At 39.7% G+C, this 23,193-nt stretch overlaps 1 protein-coding gene across 1 annotated transcript in view; it reads right to left on the bottom strand.

Moving 5' to 3' along the window:
• Window positions 1-5,283: 5,283 nt before the first annotated feature.
• The window catches only part of syngap1b (synaptic Ras GTPase activating protein 1b), a gene marked incomplete at both ends in the record, with an annotated part of 183,141 nt that continues 165,231 nt past the window's right edge, over window positions 5,284-23,193 (bottom strand). Inside the window, 3 exons of the mRNA XM_083902073.1 lie at window positions 5,284-5,404; window positions 12,684-12,745; window positions 18,383-18,455. Coding sequence (XP_083758199.1) covers window positions 5,284-5,404; window positions 12,684-12,745; window positions 18,383-18,455 — 256 coding nt within the window. The remainder of the gene's footprint in view (window positions 5,405-12,683; window positions 12,746-18,382; window positions 18,456-23,193) is intronic.

A 23,193-nucleotide genomic window follows, 5' to 3' on the forward strand; every position in this document is an offset into this window, starting at 1 on the left:
AGTCTAGTATGGGTTGAGGTCAGGACTCTGTGTGCAGGCCAGTCAAGTTCTTCCACACCAAACTCAAAGTCAAACCATGTCTTCATAGTCCTTGCTTTGTGCACTGGGACCCAGTCATGTTGGAATAGAAACGTGCCTTCCTCAAACTGTTGCTATAAAGTTGGAAGCTTAGCATTGTCCAAAATGTCTTGTTATGCTGAAGCGTCAAGACTGCCCTTCATTGGCCTATAGCCCAAAGCCTGAATGAACACCTGCATTCAATATCTTATCGTTGTAAAACAGTTGTGGCAAAAATAAGTTTGTCCATAGGCTATAGTGCAAGAGAAGAAACTTCACCAGTAAAGGTCTCTAGTTCCTCACACTGTACCTTTAAGAAATGAATGAAACGCTGAAAAAAGAATAACATTTCCAACAATTAGTCACTTAATCAGTTTGTAGTGCAACTGACAAAGTGATGAGTGATTAAATGAATGATTGTGGACCTGAATTTGCTCTTCAGGTCCACAATTTAGCCTCCATTAGCATCAATAACACTGCATTCACCTGGTTTATGCCCCCCGGCCAGCAGTGGTGTACTCCTTTTTTTTATCATCTACCTCCTCCCTCTCGGCAATATCTTCAGAACATTTGGTATTCATTTTCACTGCTACATGGATGACATCCAGCTCTACCTATCCTCCAAGCCCACAACAACTCTACCCCCTTCCTCCCTCCTCAACTGTTTACAAGACATTTTAAAAAATATATTAATTTCTCAAACTAAATGCCAATAAAACTGAATTACTCCTCATTGGTTCCAAATCCACAATTCAAATCGGTTTGATTCATTTATCAAACGCACACGAATCATATAATATCAGGTGTTACAGAAATGGCTGTGAAAATAGAGAAGTTGTTACATTAAGCAAAAAAAAAGAAAAAAGAATGTGTTGTTATCACAGTTTATAACATGAACTGGGTCATGGTCGTTTATCATCTCTAAAAAGTGGGTCCCCATATTAAAACAGTTTTGGGGAAAACCCTGACCAAGAGAATAACTGACCCATTAATCACGATCAATCAATATTTTATGTTTTAAGATTACGATATTGCGATTATTTTTCTGTAATCCCCCTTACCCTTATCCCATGATAAATCTTGGATTAAAATTTTTGTTCCACCACTCAATATCCCTGACTTTATTGGAGATACAAACATTTAAAAATGTTTTACAGATGTTCTACATTTTATTTTGAAAAAAAAGGAACAGTAGAAGGTCGTGGGGCCGTGCTTTCCCCTGTGGATTAACATGTTTTTTTATTTACAGAAGCAAATTAAAGGTAAGATTGAATTAAAATGAGAACGATCCTTCATTTTTGCATGAGTTGAATCTGTTGTCTGCGACTTTACATGGACAGCAATAATCTGACCAGATTAATACAATAGTCATGTAAATCAGATTCTCTCAGTCTAAGTACAGGAGATAAAACACGGCATGTTGACTTCTGCACTCATTGCTAAGTCACAGTGAGACATTCCTAGAATTGTTGTCTCGCGGAGCTCCGCTTTGTCCCTAAAAAACACGAGAGTGCAGGCGAGGGCAATAGTATCTGGAAGAGCGGAAATCTGCAAAGTGTTCTATTCTTGGCTGCACAGTGCAGCACAGAGTTCTACACAAACTTCCAGCCTCCGATGATTTACATTTTATATATGACTGCAATGTGCCGGCTAGAGTTGGCAAATGATGGCTTTTTCAAATGCTAACTGCTGTTAGCTGCCGTTAGCCACAGTGACGCTGACGTAGTTTCCTGTGTCTCATTTGCATTTAAAGAGACAGGCACTCAAAAGAGAGCGTTCTGAACAGGGCTGTTTTGGCAGAGTGATTGAACTGCTATGGTGCTTCATCCTTAAAGCAGACCAGGACCAGAAGTACCAATTAACTCTGTTGTTTAGTGTGTATCTGTGTCATTACCTTGTTTAAGAAGCCCTGAAGATTCGAAACAAACAGTTCAGCCACTGATGAGAACACTGTGTTGTGTTGTAATCTCGGGCTCAGCGAGATCTCTGAAAAAAACCCGTTCTGGTTACGTAAACAACGGTTCTCCTGAACAGAAAATCCTCCTGCTTCGGGCACTAGTCCAGGCACATCCACTTGCGTACATTGAATTGCAGAAAAAGAAGAACGGTGGAGGTGTTTCAAGAGCGACAGTGTCTTCTGACTCTGGGTCAAACTCTGGGTCAAAGTCATAAAAGGGACTGTGGCGGGGAGTCGTGACAAAGCCATTTTAAACATTGTTAAAACAATGTTTTGATAATGAGTAGCAGTGCATCCACCATTCCAGAGGGGGCGCTGTGCTTCTGAGAGCTGGTGTGCTGATAACGTCACTTCCAGGTATTGGCCAATCACAAGACAGTTGGGAAAGCTCTCTTTGGCTGGCCAATCACAACACAGTCTGTCTTCTGGGTGTGAGATTTCATTCTGAAACACCGCAGCTGACGTGAGCTTCAGTGAGGAGAGATTTCTCGTTCATTTACAGCAACTAGGAGGTTTTTGACCATAAAAACAAGTTAATGTATGTAAGTAGACCTCCATAACTAACATATATGTGCAACAGGACCACTCTATGGGAGCTTTAAGGTATTTTGACCAAAGACATGTCACAGACATGTTCATTAAGACACCAGGGAACTAAGGAGAAATAGGGTTTAATATGTCTACTTTAAGCAAAAACAGACACACGTTCACCACAAGTTAAGAATTTAATTATTTGTTTATTTAATAATTTATTTACGTCTTTCTATATCTCCAGATTCACTCATTCGGAAAATATAAATTCCGGTGTATTCCAAAAAGAAAATGAGGGGAAAAAAGGAAAGAAAGGAAGGAACCATGGCATCTTCATCAACCGCATCAATTAAAAAAAAAAATCAATCAATCAACGAAATCAAAGTGGCAATAATTATTATCATTATCACAATAATAATTCAATGACCAGAATCCACATTCAGAACAAATCCATATACAACTGCAATACACTCGTCAACACCACTCTTCCATTAATATACACAAAATCCCCAAATGTCTGTCCTGGTAAAACAATGATAGTGGGATTTTTTTTTTGGGGGGGGGGGCTATGGCTTGTCAAGGTGGTGGTGGGGGGTTATGCAGTTATGAATCTAAGGTTAATAAGAATAGCATAAGTGGGGAGGCACACTGATTTAGTAAGGACCTATACAAAAAATAAGAAAAAGCGATGTTACGTCGTGACTTTCTTGGAAGCAAAGTCAAAAAAAAAAACAGGGGAAATTTGGGGAAAACCAACAAAAAAATCCAACAAATATAATATTAAGGGTTGTCGGAATAAATATATATCTCTGAAGGACAACCGCTGAAAACATAGAAGTGAGAAAAAACAGCTCAAGAACTTTCAAAAGAAATGCAGATGGACTGACTGATGGTTTTCTGGGGCGGTGAGGGAGGAAAAAACAACCCCAAAACCAATTGTCTTAAGTCTAAATATGTACAAACATTGCTTGGTCACCCAAATCTACTGATAGAAAAGCTCTTGAGTTGATCAGAAAATGAGTGCAAGCTTGTTAGGATTATGTGAGTCGCGCCGTAAGTGACAGACCTCGCTGAAATCTCTGAGTCTGCACAGAAAAGTGCCTCCGATAGCTGATAGCTGTGTTTTTAAAAAAAACCCCTTCCATGCCTCAGTATTGGTATAACTTGAGAAGACCCTATTCATAGAAAGAGAGAGAAACATTAGAGGGGGGTGGGGAAAAAAAATAACTGTACACTCTGCATATACAAACAAACTGTATATACACATAGACATACTATATATACACATTTACCCGGTATATACACGGAAAAAAAGGGTTGCGCCGATATACGCACACACGTATGTACAAACACATTCACTCCAGGGACCTCTAACGTGTCTCTCTCTATGTCCTCGGTTTGAGTCGTCTCTGGGAATGGCAGCTGGGGGTTTTTTTGTTCTTATTTCCAACGCAGATTTGGTGTCAGTGGAGTCCATCCGTTGAAATAAACCGGCTTTACGGCAACTCGATGGACGGGGAAAAAACGTATGCCCCGTGCACTGAAACCAAAGAGTTCGTCCACGGGGAAAGAAAACTCCACGAAAGACCACAAAATACCTGTAAGAAAAGTCGTCGTCGTCGACCGTCGTCAAACAACTTTCACATCGTCCGTTAAATGGAGAGCTCCATGGCGACTTTGACGTTTGTTTTTGGGAAGCAAAACACGTCGTTTTTTGTTTTTTTGACTTATTATCGCGGCCACGAGGAAGGAGGAGTAGGTAAAACACAAGTTTGTCCCTCGTTTTTTTGTTCTTTTTTTGTCCTCAAGGGCGACGATTCTCTGCCACACAAGATTGTCTTAGTAAGAAAAAGTCGTTTTGGATATAAAATGGATTATTTTATCAACTTCCATCAGATAGAGGCATCTATCTATATATCGAGACATAAATATCTGCTCCGGAAGATTTCTGATGAAGAGGTTTTATATATATATTATATATATATATATCTATAGATATATAGATATATACTATTGTAAGAATAAGCAGTATCATAGAAATATAAATCATAACATTCTGTCCAGTTTTTCAAAGTCTTCATTGAAGCAGATTCACTTGTTGTATTAGACTGTGCATATTTTAAGTTTCCTTTAAAAACGAAGAGTACGAGAGGGGGTAAAAAAGAGCTAAAACTACGTGGAATCAAGAAAAAATGGTGGTTAAATAATGAATTCAACGATTAAGGGTAATTTGAAGAGACTACGGAGGAGAGAGGGAAATAAATGCTTTGAAAATAAATTTCGTTGTGTGTGGTTTTTTTTGACAGAAATTTCAAGAGCACCTTTGAAATACACCTTACGTCCCAGAATGCATCTGCCTCCCCTCTCTCCTCTCATTTGGCCTTCGCTCAGCGTTCCTCTGTTCTGCTGATCGATCACAGACTGCATAGCTGTTCTTTGCATGCGCGGCAGGCCACCAAATACTTCACATAAATGTCCGGCCTGCCTTTATTTTAATTTAAAAATAAATAAATAAATAAATAAATAAATAAATAAATCACAAGGCGTCAAACACACTTTTTCAAAAAAAAAAAAATTCCTTCTATCAAATCAGAGAGAGAGGGCGCAGGTGTAAAGAGAGGGAGGAGACGGGGAAAAAACACCCACAATTCCCCAGCACTTCCTTACATGGTCCGCTGGGGCTCTGCACCATCCTTTGAGCGAAGAGAATGGGACCAATGGCCCAAGTTCTCCCTTTGTCAGCCAATCGCGTCACGAGAGAGGGCTCGGGACACTTGGCCGTGCCACCCTGTGGACTGCCGATGGTGCATCAGCCAATTAGGTTCCACATTGTCCTCCATGAAGCTTTGAGCGTGGTGGCTATAAGAGGGAGGGAGGGGAGGAGAAGAAGAAACAGGGGGGAAACAGAGAGAGAGAAGAAAACGGAGGAGGGTGCTTGATCAGGTGCTATTGAGGCATGTCGCTATTTGACCCAGTAGCTGCACGGTGGCAGTCTTTTCCAAAAAAAAACCCCAAAAAACTGGACTCATCTCCTCTCTATAGTTGTTGTGTTCAGCTCTGAGGCAACTGCTTGTTTACCTGAGTCACTGAGGTATTTTCACAGCAATGTTAATTTTCTCTTTTGCTCACGTCTCTGGAAACTTAACTCGCTTTCAATCCACCCATAAGAAAAAAGAAAGTAGCCCTACATGCTGTCTTAAGAGAAGACAATCTTTTTTGTTTTTTTTACTGCGCAAGACTGCCAGCAGGATTAACATTTGGACATGGTTTCAAAACATCGACTGTAAATGAGTAATCTAATCAAATCTAAGCTAAGCTCTGGACTGTTTTTTTTCAGCAAGTCATTTGTTCTCTCTCTAAAGAGAAAAATGGCCCGACAGTCGTGTGCGGCTTCTTCTTGGTTCAACCTTCACATTTAAAGAAGCAGAGTTGTTGCAGAGCGACACCAGAGTGTGAGGCTACAGGGACAAGAAAAAGAAAGACAGATTCACAACCAGACAACAACAACAGACACAGTTCATACACAGAATGAAGAAGAGCGATCATGGACACACGGTATACACGCTCGTCTGCAACATTTGACACGTGAGTGTCAAGTGCGAGGTAACGTACAAACAGAATGAAAAAGGAATAAAATCCTGCTGTTTATTGTGAATTAAAGATGTAAAATGTGTGAATTTCGAATTTATCATCATAACTTATATGTGTTAAGCAAGGCTTTTTAAAGTGCATTTGGTTGATAGCTAGCGAGTCTACTGGCCAAAGGATGCTTCATATACTATATCCCAGGCACTTCATGGCAAAGCGTCGCAAAATGAATGGTTGAAATTGTTGCAGCTGAGCTGGAAATGAAAGAAAAGATCCTGGCAAAGATTATAAATACTGAAATTACTAATGTACAATCTTAGTTTTTGGCACCACTTCTCTGACAATGAAAAAAATACTCTGAAATCTGATTAAACCCTGTGCAAAACGTTGAGTAGCTGATCCTTCAAGCCGGAGCTTCGTTCATTTACTGTAAGTAAAAGTAAAAAACCAGAGATTGGAGGAGGTTTTTTTGTAAAAAAAAAAAAAAACCCACAGAGACATAGAACGACTTTCCCGTTAAGACACAACACAAGAACACAACAGGATGCACAGAAAACACACACAGAGAGAGCGACATATACAACACAAAAACCCTGTCAAAGACACACATCACATTGCAGGAGACGGAAAGAGAGAAGAGACAGCGAGTGAGTCATGACAGAGGCAGTGCTATGGCACACAGACATTTGAACTTGGAAAAAAAATGGCACCATTTGTTTCTGTTTAGCACCAGTTTTTTGTCACATGTTGGTTCTGAGATTGAGAAGAGAAAAATCCCCCTCCCACCAAGAAAAAAAAAACACCCCACAAAAACCCCTTATATTGAAAAATAAAAGAATCTTGCAGCGCTGAAACCTGCACGATGCTCGACCTTTGAATCCCTGTTTTTCTCTTGCTAGCAAAGCCGACACGGACGGGGACCTCTACGGCTGGGGGGGAAACCCTGTTGTTAAAACACTCTTAAAGGCACTAATGAGAAAGCCCAGACTACAGCGCCACATCTGGACCCTACGCACATCTGCAGGTATGTTTAAATGCACCTATACTGTACGAGTACATCCATGGGAGTGGAGAGCTGCAGCGTACACAGCACTGCGGAGTCTTTGAGGGGGGGGCGTGGGGGCAGGGGTGTAAGACATTCTATAGCGCTTGTCCCTGGAGGACAATGAGTGCACGGAGGAGATATCGGCGCGTCTGTCAATTGCTTTGTTCCACTGATTCAAACAGTAAGTGATAAGGTATCATTATCTTGTCCTGCAAGACTGATACGAGCGTCAAGTGTCCGTTTAAGAGCCCTTTGTGTTGTGTTGTGTTGTGTTGTGTTGTGTTGTGTACAGCAGCTGTGTGGTCACTAACGCGTCCACCCCTGCACTCTTTTCTTCTCTCTCTTGCCCAGGGAATAAGGAAAATCAATTCTTTTTCAACTGTTTTTTCCTCTCCCCTCCACACTTCTTCTTCTTTTCTTTTATTTTTTTTATTTTTTTTAAATTTTGCGTCGTCTCTCTGATTTGGATCAGCGTTGTGTTTGACCTACTCCCCCTTCTTCCGTGGTCGGCGTTGCCGCGGCGAACGTTGTCACGGGGGAGGAGGGCGTTCGGTTGCCACGGAGCTCTCCATTCTGACTAGGGCGTTGACGGGGAGTGGGCAGAGAGGGAAGGTGGTCTACGGTTTGAGGGAGGACTCCATTGTGGGGCGAGATGTCAGAGGAAACACCTGAGGGAGAGACTCTGAGGCCTTCATCGTCGGTTACCGCTCCTCCTCCCTCTCCGCCATCAGATTTCACACCGGGGTCTGCTGAACCCAGGGAGGAAAGCTGGTCCTCCTAGCGAGATAGAAAGAGAGGAAGGGGGGGGAGGAAGAAGAGGAGTAGGAGCGGGGTGGGGGGGGGGAAGAGATGGTCGTAGAAGAGAGGCCATTCAATGAGCGATGGGGAGGAGGAGTGTGAGGAGTTTTCAGAGGAGACGTCCAATCAAGGCAGATAACGTGACAAAAAGAATCACATGTCGAGGAGGTGTGAGAGCGTGGGAGGAGGACGAGTGAGATAACCATGAGGAGGAGAGGAGAAGACGAAGAGGACAAAAAAAATAAAGAGAGGATGTGATTGAATTGAAGTGGCAACATTGATAATTATAGAAAAAAAAAGACACCCGTCGGGATGGGAACATGTAGAAGCGATGGCAGAGGCAAAGGAAGAAGGAATCAGGGAGTAAAAGACAGGCGAGGAGGGAATCGGAAAAACCACATGGAAAGGAGAGAAGACAGAGAGAGAGAGAGAGAGAGAGAGAGAAAGAGAGAGAAATGAGTTACGGAGTCAATGTGTGACATACACAGATAAAAATGGCAGCACAGAAAAGAAGACACAAGGAAAGAAGGGATGAAGGAGGAATTAAAACTCTTCAGGTCAAAGGGTCCTGATCCTTTTGAGATGAGGAGAAGCAAAGAGTGTGTGTGTGTGTGTGTGTGTGTGTGTGTGTGTGTGTGTGTGTGTGTGTGTGTGTGTGTGTGTGTGTGTGTGTGTGTGTGTGTGTGTGTCGGCTGACAGTGTGCAGGAAATATCTTAAAGAGGAGAACTCTACATTTATGGCTTCAATAACATCTTAACAACACATGACGTTTGCATAAGCTTGTGACTAAGAAACATGCAAAAAAAAGAAAAGAAAGAAAAGGAGCTCAAAATGAAGATACATCTTCGATCCAAACGTTGATCAAATTCACCAACGAATCAAGTCAAAAGTCAAAGTCAAAGTGATTCTGGGTCATTTTTTTTCCAGACAAATGTTGTTACTTTACTTTTCTGCAAACCAGGAAACAAATATATATAAGATATTTATTCTAGTGCTGGGCGCGTTAACGGCGTCAACGTTAGCGCATGGCGCGTTTCCACGATGACTGACCGGAAAAAGACGCGTGTGACGTCATGTTTATGTGAACTTACGCTAAACTTTAAAATCAGAGGCACACATTTGTAGCGCTGCTCTTTTCCTTTAATAAACAGACCGCTCCAGTTCAACTGTAGGCGCTAAAGGAGCTAAAGGAGCTAAAGGAGCTAATGCACCTAACGCAGCTAACTGGTAAAGGGTGCCTGGACTCTAGTGCACGAAAAACTGCGTTGCTTTAGAGCTTTAGATTTTTATTAGAAATAATCATTTTTCCCTTTCGTCAAAGAACCAGCAAAATTGTTTTCAGATCATTGCACAAGGGTTTTCAAGGGTTTTCTAATCATCCAATAGCCTTCTAACACCATTAGCAAACACAATGTACCATTGGAACACCTATGTACATATTCCATTAAAAACCAGACGTTTGCAGATAGAATAGTCGTTTACCACTAACCCTTACCCTAACCATGTATAGAGTGTATTTCTGAAGTCAAATAAATTAACAATCACTGTCTGTCAACATGTAACATCATTTTGGTTCAAAACATGCATGGTTTGCAGAAAACGTAAAAAAAGACAACAGTCAAATCTGCCATTTTGATTTATGATTGAGTCAAAGTTTGGATCTTCTTACCTACAGTGCACAGGCACAGAGTAATAGCAAAGCAAAGGCTAGTTTCATTATTATTGTTATTATTATTATCATTATTTGAGAGCCTTCACTCCCAGTCTGCTTCACTGACATCTGTGTGGGAGCAGTGGGAAGAGAAAACAATGGGGTTATTGTGCCAAGAGATAACTATGAGTGCTATATTCATAATAACGCAGAGCTACTCGAAGATGAATTAAAACCAAAAAAGAAAGAAAAAAGAAAAAGCGGATCCACAGATGTACCATCAGACCTGGTGGTGTGGGGGGTGGAAGAAAACCTCTTGAAATAATTGCTCTTGTCTAGACACAATTAAAGAGACTTATTTTTATATATATACCGTGGAAATATGTGAGGTTTATTAACTCACTTCACACACTTGAAAAAAGGCATTAATGTAATATACCCATCGTGAAGTATGAGATACCGTAACATGAATGGAAAAAAGGAGGGAGGAAGAAGACAGGAAGGAGGAGAGATACAGTCGTTTGCACCCAAATGAACCAACATTATCCGTGGATATAGTGTTTCTGATTGGTGTGCCCACTGTGAATGGGAGGCTGTTCCCACTCCACTTAAAGGGATAAAAATAAAATAATAAGGAAAGGGAAAAGAAAAGAAATCAAAGTTACCCCCAGCATGACGTGAATTAGCCTTTTCTCTTCTCAATCAGAACCAAAATGAATAGAGAACATCTCCAGCTGCTAACTGGTGCTACGGTGCAGACACTTACAGGATGCCAGTAACATGACTCCATTTGACATTTGGGTTTATTTGTCTCAAACACAGTCAAGAGTGTTGCTTTAATATCCATGTGTAGACCAATACACATGTCTATTAAAGTTGTAAAAAACAAAAAAACAGCTGAACAAACACATGGCAAAAATGTTGACTGACATCCTTTGTTTTTTTTTCTTTCTTTAAAATAACTTACCAAACTCGCTTCACTCTCTGCAGGCTGTTGTGTTTTGATTTCACGGTGCATTCAATTAACAGCGTATAATTATGAGAGTGTGTTCTTTTTTTTATGCTATATGAAAACGGTGGTAAACAAGAAACACAAAACAGAGTGTTAAAATGTAACGTCGCCCCGGATTCTTACCCTTCTCCTCCAATCTCCAAATCTGCTCTCACACTTAAACAGCAAAACGGAAATCTTGTAATAATAAATACCTGCTGCGTGTGTTAGTTTTATATATTTGAGAATGTGACAAAAAAATAAATAAAGACTTAACGATACGGACAAACTTGCCAGGTAGAGACAACGCTGACGTAAAAACGGACAAAAAAGAAAGAAAAAGATCACATGTGTCCTTCATCCACGTGATGAGCCCAGGTGTCAAATACAAACACAACATTTAAATAAAGAACACGGACTCACGTACAAACATGGAACACACACACGTACAACAACGACAACAAAAAATCAGTGTTCTATGGGGGAAGGATCGGGTCAGATACGGAGATTTCCCATAATTCCTGTGGTTTTTCTTTGGGAGGTGTGGGGGAGGGAGAGGGATGAACGTGATGTACGTGAATGTGTGCAGAAAAAAAGAGAGGAGGATTAAATCTACAATAAAAGAGAAGTCACTTCATATAAGTGAATGATTTTCTGTCACATTTTAAGCTACCGATCTTTATGCTAACGTGTAACTTCATTGTCGCAAAAACAACAGATGGATTATTTAGCGGCCAGAGAGCAGGACATATACAGCAGTTGTCTGAGATGATGACGTGACGCCAGCACCCCTCTATCTTTTTATGGGGTGAGTTTTCATTAACGTCGAAGTCACATACAGGGATTAAAATATGTTTTGTCTTTTAATAATCATCATTGTTATTCACTAGCTCCAGGGCCGGCACAAACATGTGCTTGAATCATGTGTGAATGACACAGCTTTGTATATGAAGTAATGACTGTTATGCTAATGATTTAGCAACTAGCTGAGAGTTAGCACATCATCAGCTCATTCAGTAACAGACTGATCCATCCACACTACACCTCAGAGCCACTTCAATCTATTTCATTTGATTTGATATTAGAAATATCTATCTATCTTTGATCCTTCTCTCTTAAGTTTTTCATTTTCATGAAACAACAAAAACAGATGATGGAAATATGACTACACTAGTGTAAGGACAAGAAATTATAACAGAATAAGCAACCCCCCCACCCATATACTTTTAAGTTATTTAATTTCAAATCTTAAGAGGTTATTATGCCCAGTATTTTATGTACTGTACAATGATTCTGTCTCTTGGCTCCCAGAAGGTGTACATATTTGAGGCTAACATTCAAATGACAACATCTTATTCAAATATTACCCAATTTACATGTGTTGGACATTGTTGGAAAGCTTAGAAATCACACTTTCAGAATGTAAATAATAAAAATGTCCCTCAGTAGAGATGTTCCCAGTTTTGCCATGGCTGGCCACATATACTACTTCACTTCACTAGAGCTTATATACTACTCCACCACGGCTTATATACTACTTCACCACGGCTTATTTACTACTTCACCACGGCTTATATACTACTTCACCACATCTTATATACTACTTCACCACATCTTATATACTATTTCACTTCACCAGGGCTTATATACTACTTCACCACATCTTATATGCTACTTCAACCCTGGCTTTTGTACTACTTTACCACATCTTATATACTACCTCACTTCACCACAGCTTATATACTACCTACCCCAGAAAAAAGCCAACTGCCCTGATTTATGGCCACTACATTTTGGACATTGAAATATTTAGCTGTGACTCTTTTAGGAAAGACACATTTTGTTCCTCTGGAAACGGACGCAAACATTCTGTGACCCTTCTCTGAAAAATTAATGGGTAAAAATAAAAAAAGGTAAAGTGATAGTGTCAGTGTGTTGGCTTGCAGTGAGTTCACACGGTGCAGCAGATGGACAGGGATGCACACAGAGAAGAAGTAGAAGAAGTGGAAAAGAGGCAGCAGGTTATGGATGGAGAGAGAGAGTTTTGCCGGCTTTGTTTATTACCTGGATACTCGGGGTGGGACAGGCGCAAGACGGGGCTGCACTAGGATGGACTGACGCCTCCCCTAAGAGAAATCACCGTATCTCATCAACATAGGAGGAGAGGAGAGGAAAGGAGGAGGGAGGAGGACGAGTGGGAGGCAGGATTCAGATTCAGGGTTGAGGAGGAAAAAGCAAAAGCCACCAAACAGTACGAAACACAAAGCACGACAAAAACACTGACGGAAACAAAGGACATCGATATACACCAAAAATGCACATTTACTGTTCGGAATGGAAACCACACGCACAAAACATAATGAAAAAAAAAACGCCTGAAAGCGCTGAGGCAGCCTCTGCCATGCTGTATATCATCAACCCAAACCATGCTTATGGGACATGAAAGTAGAAGGCATTAAATCGTGCACTCCAGACGACATCTGCATCTGAAAGCGGCTGATTAATGAATTAATCCTCCAGTCTCACACGTTTCCTGCTTCAGAGAAAGACGGTGTGAAAGACGTGCGTATATCAAGCATGCAATCATCATCGACTACATCTACAGATATAAATACAAACACACTCTCGGCAACACCTAGAATCATAATTACACTCAAGGGTTTGTGTATAAAACGACATGAAAATAACACCACTGTCAAAAATTACCACCATTCAAGGAGCTGCAGTGGATTAAGCCATACGCTCAAGAAGGGTACTGCATATAATAAAATACATTTTAACAGATTAGATTTTAGATATTTAACAAAAGGCTCATCTAATAATGTCCACAATATCTATTTATATATCTATATGATGATTTATATCACCATTACTGATGGAAACTGGTGTTTAGAAATTGCTCAGTCTCCTGCACCAAATCCCATTGAGAAAATCTACATTTACAGCACATGGGGACACATGAGCTGCAGGTCTACTGCTGCCTCATTGGGTAACTGTGTGTACCTCAAGTAGAATTCAATCACACAAGTCACAAGATTTTCTCGATGGACTTTGGTGCAGGGATTTACTAAAAGTCCAGTTTCCAGCCCGAAAAAGGCTGTGTAACAGTGAGTTTGTAACAACAGCCTCATACACACTCACAGTGAGCGTAACCACACTCACTGGACTCATCTGTCAGTTCGTCTTTGGTGCCACCGTGACGATGAAGCAACAGCCTGAAACCCCGACAGAGGAAACCCACAGAAATACTCACTGAAGGAAAAGACTTAACAACCGTCAGTGGCTTTTAGAGTCAATTCCAATATATTTATGACAGCAACACAACCATATCTTATCTTATCTTATAGTAGTAGTAGTAATTGCCAGCAGCTAGTTACCTGTTTACTGTGGTCTAGGGTTGCCAACCGTTCCGTAAAATAAGGATTTGTTCCGTATAGCACAAATACAGAACACACCTTTTTCCTTATTTTTGATAATCAAGTCAGTGTCAAACCATGACAGAAAAAGTACATATTAGTCCACACAAAGTCCAATTTGTACAAGGGGAAATAAAATTCCCCTCCTGTTGTCAGGCCCTCTCCATCCATCTGCCATTCATTACTATACAATCAGAATCAGAATGTGTGAATCCCGAAAGGAAATAGTGTGGTCACATGGTTGCTCCATGCCAGATTAAGAGATAAACAGTAAAAAGAAAGTGCCAAATATTACAAATAAAGTCATCATAAATCAAAATCATAATCATACAATCAGAAATGTAAGTAAAATGACCCCTTATGAAACATCCAACAGAAAATGGGCACAACGGAGACACAAGTTGGTGGAAGTTGGCAACCCTACTATTATCTTATCTTATCTTATATCTCATCTTATCTTATATCTTATCTTATCCTATATCTTATCTTATCCAATTTTACACCAAAGTTTACAATCATACCAGGAAGACGCTCCATCTTTCCTGTTCACCAGAGGATAAATCACACAGACTCCTTCACTCTAGCGCCACCACTGGGTAAATCTGTGATCTTGTCTGAAACAGAGCGCGGCGAACAAATCAAATACTTCGACAGGCAATTCTGTTCTTCCCTGAACCCAGTGCATCCTCCTGACATCCTCCATTTGTAGCTTAGCTAATACCATGTGAGTTGTTATACACACATTATGTATGTATTGTATACATATATATATATATATATATATATATATATATGTATATATATAAGGAAACATGGGCTTTCATGTTTCATGTTTGCTGTTTCATTTGATCTGATAGTGTACTATTGTTTAAATAAAGTTTTTGGTTCGATTATTAAGTTTAAAAAAAAAAGTTATTTACAGTATTTTATTTATATTATTATTATTTAAAGTGTCTTATAATGTGGGTTCTTTACAATGTAATGTTTATTTTTTACTAAGCTAGGTTTAAAAAAAAAAAAAAGTTATTTACAGTATTTTATTGTTCTTTACGTTTATATTTTCACATATTTATTTATCTCTCCATTCCTACAACAATATAAAGAGAAAATTAGAATTTTTCTGGCATATTTACGAATGGTAATAAATTGTAATTTATTATAATCTTTTGACAGCCCTAATATTAAGATATTGAAACCATGGTCCCAAAACCGCGATACATACCGAACCATGGAGAAACTGTACCGTTGCATCCCTAATATATATACACACACATATTATGGCATGCCATTCAGGAAATGAATTTAAGAATATATTGAATGAAAGTCTTCCATTTCATTCATTCATTACAGTACATTCAGATTTTCTTTATATTCAGACTTTATATATTCAGACTTTTTTACACATATGCAGACTTTCATTCAATATATTCAGACTCTCATTATATATATATTTATATATTCAGACTCTCATTATATATACATATATATATTCAGACTCTCATTATATATACATATATATATTCAGACTTTCTTTATATATGTACATACATTTATTATATATTCAGACTTTCTTTATATATTCAGACTCTATATATATATATTCAGACTTTCTTGACATATATGCAGACTTTCTTGATATATATTTAGACTTTCATTCAATATATTCAGACATTCAGAATATATATATTAATATATTCAGACTCTCATTATATATACATATATATATTCAGACTTTCTTTATATATGTACATACTTTCATTATATATTCAGACTTTCTTTATATATTCAGAATCTTTATATATATATATTCAGTCTCTCATATTATATACATATATATATATATATATATATATATATATATATATATATATATATATATATTCAGACTTTCTTTATATTATTCAGACTTTCATAATATATATTCAGACTTTCTTGACATATATGCAGACTTTCTTGATATATATTTAGACTTTCATTCAATATATTCAGACTTTCAGAATATATATTCATATCCTCATTATATTCAGACTTTCAGAACATATATTCAGATTTTCTTGACATATTCAGTTTTCATCCAATATATTCTTAAATCAATTTCCTGAATGGCATGCCACAATATGAATATGTATATACATATATATATATATACTGTATATGTGAAAGTGTTGCCATTAGGCGCCGTCACACACAGCTGACATCATCAATTATAATAAAAACAATGATTACTCCCAGGTTCCATTTTAAAAACAGAAGCTTTTCTTCGTATCAGTCCTGTGTTGATATTATTACTTATCATTAATTATAATTTGACATGTATTTTTTCTTTTTCTTTCGTACGCCCTCTCCCAGAATACATCATTGTCACGATGTAAGTTGTAATGATTCTTATCAGCGTGACGCTGGCTCACAGCTCCCGTCAGCTCTTCCCTCTCTCTGCAGGTTTCATTATCTCTTCCTGCTCACCGCTGCTTTGTGACGACGTGACTGGAAATACATCCACCGCAGACCACGATTTGTCTCTCATATTTTCGTGCAATTAAGCAGAGGGAGGATTCACGGGCGCGACCGAACGTGAGACGCTATATTTGAAGTGGGGGCAATCGTGTCATGTGAAATTAAATTAGAATTTTGAAGAAAAGAAAAAAATGTGGCGTCATTAAAGGAGGAGAAATCCTGTAGTTTTGTTGTATATTATTCAGATTTCAAGAAGCCTGTGGTTACACAGTGTAACCATGGCAACCATACTTCCTGTTTAGTTGATCGGAAACATGGTGGGGATGTAATTATAGATTTATTTCATGGACTTAACCCATATTAACTCCTAACTTTAACCTTAAACTAACTAGAATTCACAACTGGTGAAGATTCCGCCTCACTAGGACCAGGTTTTTGGTCTCCACGAGGACTACTGGTCCTGGCAAGGTCAGTGTTTATGCCAGAAAAAAAAGTCCTAAAGAGGCAACAGACACAGGTAAACACACGTAAATGATTGACGACCACTTCAATGTACTATGCTTTCATTTTCTATACTGATTTCTTCAATCTGATTACGCAGATTCAAAACTTAACGATAATGTTTAGCTCAATTATAACAAGCTGCAACTGTGAGTGATCACCATTATCATCATTAAATGGAGCAAATTCTGTAACGAGTACTTTATTTATTAAAAAATAAGTAAGAGTAATAATAAGATAATAAGAGTACTTCCACCACCAACAAAAAAGTGGATTATTTGAATTTGGAAGTGTTTAAAGCGTCAAAATGATACAAAATATCAGCGAGAATATCCCTCAGAAATGTTGAATGAGCCTGCTGATAGATGCAAATCCTTTAATCACCAAAGGGCTTTTTGGTCCATCTTCCTCAGAGTGGAGTGTTTTTTACGAGAATTACGGCTCACATGCAAATGGCCACACCTGAGTGTAGTAGATGTCGGAATTTTTGAAACATTACTTTTACTTAGCGAGAAAGCTGTAATGGAAACACAGCTATTGAAGCTGGTCTTTCTTTGGACATGGACTTGAAATGCTTTGTAAAAGCCATATGGCAACTGTAGAAGAAGAAGAAGAAGAACCCATTCAATTTTATGAATTACAGCTTAGATCATTGATCTCGGGCCCCCTGTTGGTGTAGTGGTTAGCGCTCTTGCCTTTGCAGCAAGAAGACCTTGGTTCCATGGCTTCAAGCCCCGGTTGAAACAAGGGCCATTCTGCAAGAAGTTAGCATGTTCTCCCCATGTGTGTGCGTGGGTTTTCTCTTGGTTCTCCCGTCCATGGGGATTAGGTGAATTGGTCACTCTAAATTGACTGTAGGTGACTTTATGTGAGGCCCTGCCATGGACTGGCGAACTGTCCAGGTCGTACCCGCCTATCGCCCTATGTCAGCGTAGATGGGCACAGCACCCCCTGCGACCCTCCGGTGGAGGATAAAACGGTAGATAATGATCTCAAAGGGCACTGAATGACGAGCAGTCAGGAAAAGCATCTCCTTGGCACTGAGTTCACACTAAAGTAGGAGTTGGGCTTCAGCTGTTCAATAACCTGAGTCCTGTTGTAAATCTGGTGTGGAAACCAGATTTGGCTCACAAACCCTGCCACAGTCAGACATCCTGAGCAAACCACGACGCCCTCCGATCCCCTAACGCTCTCAGGTGTCAAACCCAAACACAGGGACGGATCAGGGACAGGGGCCGGACAACCAGAGGGACCACATACACACAGCAGACAAAATCATAACAGTAGCAGGGGAGGGAGGGGGGGAATGGGGGGTGGGGGAGGCAGAGGGGGGAGGAAAGATAGCACAGGCATCTGTACGGACTCGACGAGAGAAGAAAGAGTCTCACAGACCTGATCGGGGAAAATCCTGGTTTTTGGCTCAATCACTGGTCCTCCCCTTAACTCATCCTCCACAGCCATGAGTCTTGGAATCAGAGAGAGAGAAAGAGAGGGAGGGAGGGAGGGAGGGATTGGGGGGAAGGGTGGGAGGGGGTTGGCAGAAAGAAAGGGAGTATAATGAATTCAAGATGATACTTGACAAGAAGTTGAGCAGATGCATCTCCAACATCTGGCTCAACAGCTGATGACATGCTCTTTACTTGCATCTCAAATCCTAATCTGCGCAGATGCTACTACTGTCATTTTTCACTGGCTCTAGCTTTTTATCCCTCCCCCCCCCCACCCCACCCCACCCCGCCCTTCGATTCATTAAAAAACATTTCCATCTATTTTAAGGTGTTTTCATAGAGCAATTACGTCCAACTCTGGGCAATTATCCGCGGTTACTTGATGTGAACGGCTCGGAAACGGAGCCCGATCCTCCCCAGGGAATTGCCCACGTTACGCAACATGGACGAAGCACAGGAAAATCCTTTGACGAACGCTTTCAAAGACTTCCACACGCACAGATTGTAAGCCAGCGTAGAGCGCCGTATTCTTCGCGAGCCAGCACACGGCGGCACAGGTTCTCCACGCTATTGTGATTATCCAACCGCCAGGGTTTTTAACTCCAGATATGGGTCACTCAAGGAAACATGGGGTTGGTTATCTTGCAGTTACACAGTCAGGTGGCTAAACTGGGAGCACTGTAGTTTAATGGTGGTGTAAATAAATAAATAAATAAATAAGGCCTTTTAGCGCAGAAGAATAAACGTCCTTGTGATTTTTTTTGGGACATGAAAAGGACGTAGCGTTCATTAAAGTTGCTGCCAGTACAATCATTTTTTGGGGGGTATAAATAGCCCCCGATATTCCAACAGCTCTCTGTGATCTCGGAGAGTGTCTCTCTCACTTTATCCAATCAGGAGCCAGGACTCCACAAAGAGGCGGTGCTAAGGCTCTTTGTGGAGTCAACAGGAGATATCACTGACAGCAGCTTTAAGACTCTTATGGATCTTTTTTTCCCGTTGATGAATCATGAATTTTGATGAGTCATGTTGTGTTTCCTCCACTTTACATTTTATTTTAGACACACACACACACACACACACACACATATAGAGGCACATGTTTGACAATAAAGAACGAAAAAATCCACAGGTGAAGTTTCAAACAGAAGTGTTTGGATGTTTTATTCCATAAATAATGTACAGTGTTGTTGTTTTATTTTACAAAAGAAGAAGAAGAAGAAGAGATAGAGAATAGGAAAAGAGAGAGAGAATCAATCATTAGCACAGACAGAAATATTAACACTGTCCCAGAAGAACAATGGAATGTAACATGGGTTTACAGCATTAGGAGTCTTGACATGACTTCAAAAGGCAGACAATGATTCATGTGGGTGATGTGTTACAGAAAAGAGGGGCGGGGTGAGGGAGAGATAACATGTTTGTTGTTGTTGTTTATATGCAGTTGTACTTCAAGTAGTGTGTGTGCTTTTGAGGTCAAGTCGTACATTAATAGTCCCAAAAAATGACAACGCGCGTGTGAGGAGGTCCACGCGGTCGTAATAGTTCTGCTACAGAGACAGAGAGGATGTCAAAGTGTCGATCAGACCTGCGTCACACCACCGCTGCAAAAACTCACTCTTACCCGCCATAAAATCTCTATTCTCACCAACATGTGATCTGATAAACCAGATCATTGTCCAACCCTTGTGCTTGAAATAAAACGAGAGAGTTATTTGCAGCTGATTGACACAGGTTTGTGTATTTAAGTGAATTTAAAAAACCCTTGGCTGTTGCTACAAGCCATGTTACACACACACACACACGCACGCACGCACGCACACACCACTATGATTTCATTTGCAAGATTGACACATTGTTGCCTATATCAATATATTCTTGCTATAAAAGAGAGGCAGATATACTGACACCAGAATATAATCTATAGCTCTGAAAAGTCAGACAAACAAAGGAAAAAAAATAATCAGAATAATAATAATAATAATAATAATAATAATAATAGTCATAATATAGTTGCCCTTTTTAATCATAACAATGAGATTTGACTGCATAAGTTCAATGTCTAACTATTTGTCTCATCACCATGTCACTGGACACCACCAATGACTGACCAAGCATGTACAGCAAAATAAATAGAAATCAAATCATACAGGTGTAAGATTTGTCGCTTGAATTCATGGATAATAATAATAATAATAATAATAACAATAGCAATAATAATAATACACATCCATTGCAGTCTTTCAGTTAAAAATGCAGAGAAAAAATCACAAACACCGTACAGAGAAAGCCAAAAAATAATAATAAATCAAAACAACTTAAGCACAAACTGTTTTTGTCAAAGTTTGTCACGTCATTGTCTTTCTTCTTATTTTTTTGTACTTTTTCGTATCCCAGTGTTTTTATTCTATACGGTGGATGGCACCAGGTAGAGAGGTTTCAGCAGGAAGTTACTTTATGTACATTAAACGCATACAATAATAATGATAATACCTCATCAGGTGTCGACATATTGGATCTATTATTGCGCTTCCCCCTGCTCAAAAGTTTGCTATTGCAAGGTTAAAATAGTTAAAATCTCACTCATTTATATATATATATATATGTATATATATTTATTTATATATTATTATTATTGTTATGGCTCTTGCATCACATACTTATAGAATATGCTATGGATTATAGTTAAAAATAAATTATTACTATGACAGGTACAATCAATTCAACCATTGATTCCCCCCCCACCCCCCCACCACCATCTATTTTCGTCCTCACGCTTCGGGAAGATAATAATTAGGATTAAATTTATATTTTTTTTCACCAAAAATAAATAGAATACATTTAATAAAATAGGAAGCCTGCAGCCGACTAACGGGATTACTACTCTAACGGGATCAGAGCCCTGAAGGAAAGTGCTACAGGTAAAGTGTTTTCAGTGGATTTAACTAAGTGTGACCTAAACTTAACATTTGGCTTTGGTTTAAATTAGATTGTTGAGACCAAAAAAGGAAATAAAAAAAATAAAGAAGTGAACTTTAATGTTTATGCACGCAGCATTAAGGCTTCTCTGAAAGGAAAGAACACAATGCTAACTGTGTTAGTTCTGCAGATAATAAAAAGCCTGTGCAGGAGCCAGGAATTCAGTGTGGCTCCCGTTTTGCAGAACCTGAGCTTGGACTTGCATCAAGTAACAGATTTGAATGGAAATGGGAAAAAAAACAGTAAAATAAACATTAATTTAGGATTTAAAAAAAGCACCTATAAGGCTCTGGTTTTGTCGTTGGGTCCAGAACGACCACGTCAACGACGACGGCGACACGGTCTGGGCTTTTGTCGGAAGCGTCAGCGTCTGCTACTTTAGTTCTTCCTCGTGTGGTTGGAGCTACGAGCGTTAGCCTCGGGAAAACCGCACACACACGAGATGCTTTATGCGTTCACTTTCCCTCGTATCGCTCGTTCTCCAGAGGAGCAAGAATCCATAAATGCTCGAGTGCTTTGATTCACTGGTAAATAATGCTTGAATCTTCATCGCTCACAGACTGATTGAAGCTTCGTCTGTGACTCTCTCCCCTCCTTTTTTATATTACATCATATGCATCTAAGAGGCGTAGAAAAAGAGGAGATCTACTGGTCCATGTGATCACGATTCAGAATCAGCTGTCCCTTCAGTTATCACGCTTCTCTTGGATTCTAAATGGAAGATCTAATAAAAAAAGAATTCTTTGCAGTCCTTGCACCTGAAGGTCCGAGGGGAAAAACATAAAATAAAACTAAATAAAAGGTACAAGACGTTAAGTTATCAAATGTTTACCCCTCCTTGTGCTTTTACAGTGCAATCTCGTGGGAGAGTTGACTGGAAAATGATTCTTAAGTGGATTCACCTCAGGTGACCACGAGATCTTGTTCAGAGCAAAAGAGCTTTGTCCATTAGAAAAAGAAAGAAAAAAGAGTGGATGAAAAGTGCAGCAGCACAGAGAGACATGGACGGACGGCCCTTAAGTCATGATGGTTTTATATACAGTGCAATGTGGTTTGGCCGTTCTAGACGTTTCCCCGTAAAAGACGAGCAGGACTGTCTCTGTCTTCATTCCATGTCTTCTTTCCTGGAGTGGATTAGAAGTGGCAATATTCTCTGTCACAGACATCCACCCTTTCAGTTTGAAAGACCACACACACACACACACAGGAAACAGTTTGCCTGCCTTACAGAGTGGTTTTTTTTAGCACAAAAGAAGAAATGAATAAATATAAAGCAGCAGTCAAAGATTAAAAACCCCCTCACAAACACAAGCAAACATTTGGTTTTCATGCCTCGCAACATCTGAGATACGATCGATACTCCGTCCCCGGCTTTCCAATCAACTCATTTTTGAACAAAAAATGAAACCACGCCATTTCTGTTTCACACAAACAAACCTGGTAAATTAGGACTCCAGTCGTGCGAATATGAGGTTATTGCGGCTGATTTGTTCCAACGCGAGCAAATAAAGGACAATTAAACGTCTCCTTTGTCTAGCTTGTAGAGAAACCAACAGCCAAAGGAACATGCCCTGCATGCTCATCACATCAGATATGGATCTCTGTCCTCTCGCGTTACAGCCCCTCGTTTTAATTTGTCACCCGTTAACACGTCTGCAGCTCTGACAGCTCCCTGCCTGCCTGACTCCCGTGGCTGAAGTCCTTCATGAAACTGAAACTGACACCAACCTCCCCCTTTCCTGCAACTTTCTTTGCACGAGAACAACCTCTGCTAAG

This window comes from Microchirus variegatus, assembly GCF_963457635.1.
Source record: "Microchirus variegatus genome assembly, chromosome: 1".
NCBI lineage: Eukaryota > Metazoa > Chordata > Actinopteri > Pleuronectiformes > Soleidae > Microchirus > Microchirus variegatus.